General features: G+C 40.1%; 1 protein-coding gene across 1 annotated transcript; it reads right to left on the reverse strand.

Moving 5' to 3' along the window:
- Positions 1-3,598: 3,598 nt before the first annotated feature.
- On the reverse strand, positions 3,599-8,213 carry LOC107667866 (C2 calcium-dependent domain-containing protein 4C). The gene is made up of 2 exons (XM_016459593.1): positions 7,893-8,213; positions 3,599-6,052 (listed from the first exon to the last, which is right to left on the reverse strand). Exon 2 carries the CDS (start codon positions 6,013-6,015, stop codon positions 4,750-4,752), a length of 1,266 nt encoding a protein of 421 aa, XP_016315079.1. The 5' UTR covers positions 6,016-6,052; positions 7,893-8,213; the 3' UTR covers positions 3,599-4,749.
- Positions 8,214-8,660: the final 447 nt, after the last annotated feature.

Here is an 8,660-nt window from a genome sequence, read left to right on the forward strand (position 1 = left end):
TTGTACATGCGCCAACAGTTGTACACGGAAGCAGCTCCGGGAGCATGACGTATGAGGTCGGCGTTGCGCATGCGCCGGTGAGTCTCGTGAAAACCAACGTTTGTTTACAGGATCAAAGGAAGCAAAGTTTCCTTACTTTAGCAAAGGAAAACCAGTCTCCTCTTGGCTTATATCGAAATCCTCCGACATTCTTATTTACAAATCCTCGTTTTGTACTTCTAATAAGTGACCGTTGTTTTGTTTTGATCTCTCCCCTGCGCTTCCGCGTTCGTCACTTCTGAGCGGCGCATGCACAAAGCCGACCTCATATGTCATTCCCCCGGAACTGCTTCCGTTTACAACAGTGAGCACAGGCTAGAATAGAGGGATTATTACGTTTTGAATATGGATATTTTTCTTACAAAAACGCATCGATTCGCTACAGGAGGCCTTTGTTCACCCCCCGGAGCCGTGTGAGACGTTTTTTTTTTTAATGGATGGGCGCTTTTTATTTAACTTCTTTTGGACTGATGCATGCAACACCCGCTGAGTGCCATGAAACAGCTTGAAAGATCAAAGACAATTTTTAATATAACTCCGACTGGATTCGTCTGAAAGAAGAAAGTCATATACACCTAGGATGGCTCTGGGGTGAGTAAAACACAGCCTAATTTTCATTTTTGGGTGAACTAACCCTTTAAGCTTTCAAGACAATTAAATTCAGTTGCAAGTGTAAAATTATTAGAAATGCAATAAAATAACTCGTTGAATTCGATATTTTATGAAGCTCTAAGGATTTGTATGTCTCTAAAGTCATAGACATAAAAAACATAGAAAAATGAATGTGTGCTAGAAACTCACTTTGTGTACAAAAAGCTGCAAATACACAAAACCATGTTCACTTTTCCAGAAACATTCTGGACTAGATTCAAAACTGAGGGTTAAAGGACAGAGATCAATCATTGTACACCATCTACACAACTTTTATTGAGCAAGAAAATAGACAAAGCAATAGCATGATCCAGTAAAGTTATGAATAGAAAATCAGTCTGGAAAAGAGGAAGAGATACAGAGAGAAAATAAACCACTGGAAGCTAATACAAACAAACGTCATGACGACAGTGCATCTAATTAAAACCACATCCACCTTCAGAATAACAAGCCAAAACGCCACACTATTTCCGGGTTTGAAACGGCACATCACAGGTGAGGGGTGTTTATGTACACATGCATAGGAATACTGCGGCTGGTGACGGGCTCAGGGAAGGAACGGGAATCAAGTACAGTGGATAGGCACTTCATTTTCCATGACTTATCCGAAACACAAGTGCGAGACACTTTAATCTCACGTACAGGAAGATGGTTACGGAAATGAATGTGATTTAACACCCCCATATTGAATCCCTGCTGGAATCTATTTCTCATCTTCTAATTTGAATTCTCTGCCAATCAAAAAGAGCAAAAAGAGCTCAGTCTCCGACAGGAAATGGAAATAATAAAAAAATAATAATCTTTGTACCCTGGAAGTATATAGTGGAGAGAAAAAAAATCACATGAAGCACATATGAGTGTAATTGCGGGCCATTTGCTCAAAGTTATTTTTTTTCCCCCTTTAATAATACATGTTTTTAGCTTGGTGGAAGTGACATGCAAGTGCTTTCAGTGAAGGAAGAAAGATGATAACCCAACAAAGCTGAAAATATCCAGGTACAAATAAATCAATGATGGAAAAACGGAAAACGGAAAGCTTTTAAAAAGGACAAATTCATCAATTAAATTACTGCAATTAAAGGGAAAGACTGTTTAGCACTAAAACTGATCATTCAAACATATGCTGCATGCTATATCATGAAACGAAATCTAAAAGAGCAATTGAGGTGAAGATGAAATGAAAACCGATTTTCTTAGTCTTAGGGTTTAGTCTAGTTTTTTTTGCAGTCAAAATCCAGACATTTTAAAAGGGAATTTTGCATGTGGGAGAAAGATTTCCCCATGCAGATTTCACAATGGGTTCAAGTTGATCACACAGATTTGTTGCGATGACCAACAGAAAGATATTTGGTTTGAAAGTGAGCTGCACTTCATGCATCGCTACACTATTGACAATAGACAATGGATCAATTTTTGCATGCAAAATTTTGCTGATATTTCGCTACTGCGACTTTATTGTGCATGATTCATCTGCATGTTATTCCAACAAAAATGGGGAAAAAAATAAACTATTTATAATCTTCCATCAAAAGCCTCTGAAACAATTTTCAGAGGTGGCAACCAACAGCAACTCCTTAGCAACTTTTGCACAAGGAAATCACTCACGTTCCAGTAGAAAACATGAAAACTAGTTGCAATTCCATTTGGTGTCGCATGTGGCACATAAATTACACACTTCACCCTTAAGAATATGCAACTGATTCATCAAAAACACACAGATGTGTTGCCTTGAACTGAAGCCAGAACTGAGAGACAATCTGTCTCATTTCTAATAGCGCTGCAAATTGTGTGAATCCACTCAAGAACCGAAGAGTGCGGTAACCTGATTGAAGAGCTCTCAGGAATATTACCGGACACTCTTTAGGTCAAACAAAGAGCTTGCCATGTGTGACGCATTACAGTGTCTTATACAAGGGTAATGTTAAAGTCCAAATTTATCTGACTTGGCTTTAATCAACAGTATTTAAATGGAACCGGAGGGTGAGGTGAAAATCCAAGGTTTTTAGATATGATATAAACCTTTCAAGACAGACTTTTCAGTTCAGCCTATTATTATTTAACACCTTTTACCTCAAAATACCAGTGGAGAAAATGAATGAGAAAAATACATGTCCAAATCGGGGGAAAAAAACGTGCAGTCACTGTTACGCTCTGTTGTAAAAATTAGTATCAATACAAAGTAGTGGTAGTGATGTGGATCCAATACAGGGGATGACGTGAAGAAAAGATGTGAGCTTATATCTTACATGTTCACCATTTGACTTAATAACAATAGAAATGAAAACATGAGGGCTTGGACACTTTGCCATGCAACTGCTCCCATTGGAAAACATCTACAAACACATCTACTATAAACATGCCAAAACTCTGTGCACATATTTAATAGAAGAATAATCATCTGAACACTTTCTGAACATAAACGCTGTATGAAGAAACTCCATATTTCCTGGGGGACATCCCACATCTTATTTAACAATTTTATACTTCACTAAACAATACCCACAATGCACCTTAAACTGTTGCAAATAAAAAATGTAATCTATTAAAGTGCACACATACGAAAATGCACTATGTTCCCTAACCTGAGATTGAAGCTAAAATGGCACTAGTGGGCACCGTAAATGTCCTTTAGAAACATAAACACTTACGTTTTTGTTCTGAAGAAACTTCTTTGCAAGCATTATGTATATTAGCATAGCCTCTATATAACAGTTTAACCTGTGCAACTTTTGGTTACTAGTATATCCCTTACAAAAACAGTACCATGGTAAAGCAATAAGTATCATGGCAATTCAAAGAATACTATGATACATTCAGGTTACATGTCCAAAAACTTGGGCCATATGAAAAATAATGGTATAGAGACTGCCATGTAAATATGGTACTTCAAAGAATGGTATGGTATTAGCATGGTACTTGTCCAAAAGCAAGGTATTTCCACAGTACATGCCCAAAAACGATGATGGTAAAGCAATGGTATCAGATCAGGTATTGTAATACTACAATACTTTGATATATACTATGGTACTGCATGATTACCATATTCATATAAATAACCATGGTAAATATCAAAACTATGGGATTACCACAGTACATACCCAAGAACCCATGCCAATCCAAGTTACTGCAAAAAATACCATGGCATTATCACAAGCATGTCCAAAAAATGTGGTAATACCATGGTAATTTTTGGCACTTTTTGTTTCCTGTAGTATTTTGAACATTATATAGGGAATAGGGAGTGATTTCAGGTGCAGCTACACAGAAGCAGATTTAAAAGAGCCTTCTATTTACAGAAATCCCATTGTCTTGACATTCACGATGATGTCATATGTTCTGTCCAATCACGAATCAGTCCCTCTCTGAAGTTCCGTGTCACTCAAAGTGAGCAGCTTGTCACTCAATAAGGCTGAAGGGTATTTTTAACCGCACAGATTCAGTGTTCAACAAAAAGAGAGAAAAAAGTCCAGTTTTACAGTAAGACTGAGAGAACTGCCACAGTCTGAAACCCTAAAGAGTGGAATTAGAGAGGCATAAGGTGAAACTGTTATTATAGCAATACGGGGGGAAAATATATATTTGTCACTCTCGTCATTTTTAAGGCTCAAACGGCTGATGAAGCATGCATTTGCATCTGGCCTTAAGTGACTTCAACATGTCAGTCTACAAGAATGTGCTGTTGTTGTCGAGATACGTCATGTGGATGGGGAGCTGTTTTTATCTATTGGTCTCTCCAACAGTGAGACCCAGCAGGGTCTGGAATCAAGAAGACATTGGTCTCAACACAAACACGAATCTGGGAACTCATTCAATCGAAGCATGCCTGTACACTCATGGGCTGTATATACAGAAGATCTCACACATACAGCACATCCATACACTCTCACTGCTGGTAAACATGTTAGGAAGCTGCACACAGTTAGTTGGAGAGTTTTGCAACCAAAGGGACCAACCCCTTTGAGGACTCAAAATCAAAGCTGGGATATTTCCTTGTCTGGTTCTGTTAGTTGAAGACCGCATCGGTGTGTTTGCCCCACGGTGGGAGATGAAGTATAACCTCTAGATCCCAGAAAGCAACTCCTTCAAAGGTACCTCCCTCTCTCCCAGTAAGGTATCTCTCTTCAGACTGGTGCCCTTGTTGACTACCTTCATCTTGATGGCAAGGTTTTTCACCTGCGCAACAGGAAGGGAGTCAAAGTAGAAGTCCTCGTTGAAGACAGGGTTGCGGCTGTTCTTGATAATGGTGCTCCGCTGTTTCTGGAGCTTTCCCGGGTTCAGGAACAGAGCCACGCAACAATTGATGGCCTTCACATCGAACTGCTTATCGTAGAGGTCCTCGGCCGCCAGCACACGGACATGAAGTCTGGTGGCGTCAATGTCGTAGTCTGTGCAGATGCGTAGAGTTCCACCCTTGTGGAGGTTGACAGTGTGCTGTGTGAAGCGATCCATGTTGGCTCCGTATTTCCGTCCTCGAAATGCTGGAGAAGGAGGGCAACGAAAGCGCCTCTGAATGTTCGGGCTGGTCTCCACAGAGCTGCACTCGTCCGTGGAGAGAGAACTGTGCCGGGCGAAGGAGCGCTTGGCCCGGGACACTTTGGCTTGGGTTTCGTGGGTGAATATCTTGAGGAGGGATGCGGAACGGGACAACAGAGGCGAGTTGAACGGGGAGGACTCGGCCGAGGAGCAAGTGTCGCTTTCCCCCCCACTGAAGTACCGGTAGGGGTTGGAATGGGAGATGTTACAGTCGCTGGGGTTCAAGTGGTTGCCCTGCGACTTGCGTTGGGTGTTGGGCGAGGTGAGCGGACTTGTGGGGTCACTATGGAAGAGGGACTCTTTACGCCTCGTGTGAGGACTTTCCATGAGCGTGGCGAAACCGTAGGAGGTTTGTGCTTTGGGTACGTAGGGCAAGGACATGGCCGTTTGGGACTGGGGGTCGGCGTTTGTGTTGAGGTCGCCCACTTCCCCGATCACCAAGTCATCTGCACTCTCAATCTGGATAATGTGGCGGTTTGCAGCTTTGAGCAAGTTCTTGGTGTCTCCAGCCAGCTTGTTAATGAGGCGCGGGCTGCGCGGACTGCCCTGTGGCGTCTTGCAGCATATGGTCTGGTCGGACGTGGAAGAATGGAGCCCGTTTTTTGGCTTCATCTCCGGTGTCTCCTCCTCTGGGGGGCAGCACACCAATTTGGGTGGAATAAAGAAGTCAGGAATCTTGTCAGGGGTGAGGACGTTGCTGTAGGTGGGGGCTTTGCTCTGTTTGTCAGCCGAGCCTCCCTGTCGGAGAGCGTTTCCCTCCACTGAACCGCGGATCTTTTCCAGCAGCCACATCTCTCGGCGGGGTCTGGGAGAGACGTGCAATTGCACCCTGTGGGCACAGAGAGTGAGACGAAATATCATCAACCCACACTGACACCTGCGATTCATGAATGCAAATACAAACTGATACACCTCCTCGCTGCTTTAGGTACACTGTCACCCGGTGGATTCTTGGGAGATTCTGACACTATATGTTAACACATTGCTAACATTAAAAAGCAATTGTTAAAAACAGCTGACACCTGTCTCCCTTTCTGTTATCAATAGTACACTGTAACCTCGTGGAGATGCCGCTCAACATGCACTCAGCATCATTCTTTCATTCCACATTCAGTCCGCAAAGCTTATTTACATAAGATATATATGCAGAATGTACACAGATGGTTTCAAAAAGCATGAATGTGTGCATTTTATTAACTATAAGTGCAGGTACACTGTAAAAAAATAAAAATTACTTGATAAAAAATGACTTAAGGAGCTGTTCTCATCTTATTTATTTTGTAATTCAGTTTTATTCCGGCATCTTAAATTATATTTTTGACTTCAATAAAACCTGGTAGGTTTAGACATTACTGCTTTAAGTATGTTTTTATCTTACCTAAATATTTATATATTGATTTATGTTGTATTTCCCGCTCACAATGTCCAACCACACATTCAAGTATTTTACTACAGTCTTTAATGTTTATTACCAGGATTTTCAACCAGAGGTTTCTGGACACCTGGGGGTCCGTGCGGGTACTGGGTTTACAAGAAGAAGGATATATTAAACATGTATAATTGAAAGATTTAATGACATTTCTACACTGTAAAAAATGAATCTCCTTAGTGAGTTATTTCTTCCTGATCTGACCCTTAACAATCATTTTTACTGGTATAACCAAATGAAGTCAGTTGAATTAGTCATAAAATTTTTTAACTGATAAAACAATTAATTTTAATTCCATTTTTTTGTAAGTTACCTCAAAGACTGAACATTAGCTAATGGCTTCAAAAGCAATTTACAAATAAATTTTTGTTAATCATTTGAATGAAAGTTATTATAAAGTGTTATAAAATTTGACTTCTTGTTTTTTTTTTTTTTATTGGTGCGAGTCCCTCAGTCTATAAGCATTGAAAACCCTCTCTATTAGGTCATTTCTTGATGCATGAACCTTTTCCCAGTGAAAGAGTCCTCTGCGCAACAGCTGCACTTCAGGTCAGTGTTTAATGTGTGGAGACTGCAGCACTCTGTGATGTGAAATACGGACTGCGCAGCTTTTGTTCTGTGACTGCAGAAGCACAACAGTGAGACGAAGCTGCAAAGGGCGACTTTATTTGTTCAAAAGTAAATCATATGCAGAATATAAGGCGCTGTCTTATTTTAACAAACATCTGCATTGTCTAAACTGGTGTACTTGAGAGACTTTGCATGCAGATGTGAACTGACAATGATTGATGATATCTCATATATCATGGTAAAATCAATTTCTACTAAAATATCACAGTGTAGGAACCAAGGTACTTCCAAGAATACCATGGTGGCCCCACTATAGTTCTTTTTTCTAAGTGTTAATTACAAAGTAGCCTAAGGCACTGCGTGGAACTGGTATATTTTAAAGAGAGAAAAATGTTCAACAGATTGAATTTTATATTGAATTAAAACTCAACGAAGATAAATACTATTCTTTTCTCTGTAAATAAAGACAAATAAAAGCTTTTTTTGACAACAGATCATTTCAACCACCTGTAACACGGTAAAACTGATGCGACTGCAGTTCCACATTCCACAACACATTTCCAATGAGCAATAGTAAAAATACTATTAAATAAAGAAAAAAACGCATGCATTTAAACTTTTCCAAAGCTGTTCTTGCATTCAAAACCGGTTGAATCTCAGTTGAACTTACGTTAAGTGGTTTGTGGTCAGGATGTGAAGTAAGTGCTTCAATCCATATGTCGTTCGGGTCTCCGGTATTCCAGCACAGAACTGTCTGTTGGCACTGCGCGTCTACTCGCGGCTTTAATAGCGCACCGACCCCCGTGCGCGCGTATCAGCCAGTGGGAGTGTTATAGTGTAGCCAGTTACTCGCAGTCCGTATCAACGTATGGATTCAGAATAGAATACTATACTGCTTATTGCACTGTATATATTCTATACTGCCTACTACTTACAAAAAATACATATGGACAATGTTAGGAACAGAACAGAATGCTCACTAAAAACTAGCTAGATTACGCATACTATTTAAAAATATGCAATAAGTAAATATTTGGAATGGAATACTGCACTGCATTGCATAGGACTTAAAAATAGTCTGTGAATACTGGCTGTGTTAAAGGAATAGTTCACACACAAAAATGAAAATTTGCTGTAAATGTACTTATCTTCAGGCCATCCAAGATGCAGATGAGTTTGTTTCTTCATTGGAACAGATTTGGAGCAATGTATCGTACATCCGTCAGAATGAGAGTCCAATCAGCTGATAAAAACACCACAATAATCCACAAGTAATCCACACCACTCCAGTCCATCTGTTAACGTCTTGTGATGAGAAAAGCTGCATGTTTGTAAGAAACAAATCCATCAAGACATTTTTAATTTCAAAGCATTGTTTCCAGCTAAAATACGAGTCGTCTATTCATAATATTGCTTTCTCCAGTGAAAAAGAATTAGG

Source organism: Sinocyclocheilus anshuiensis, unplaced genomic scaffold, assembly GCF_001515605.1.
Source record: "Sinocyclocheilus anshuiensis isolate Anshui unplaced genomic scaffold, SAMN03320099.WGS_v1.1 scaffold1325, whole genome shotgun sequence".
Taxonomy (NCBI): Eukaryota; Metazoa; Chordata; class Actinopteri; order Cypriniformes; family Cyprinidae; genus Sinocyclocheilus; species Sinocyclocheilus anshuiensis.

Excerpts from the sequence above, each read along its gene's own strand:
- LOC107667866 (XM_016459593.1), bottom strand. The coding sequence starts at position 6,015 with ATGTGGCTGCTGGAAAAGATCCGCGGTTCAGTGGAGGGAAACGCTCTC.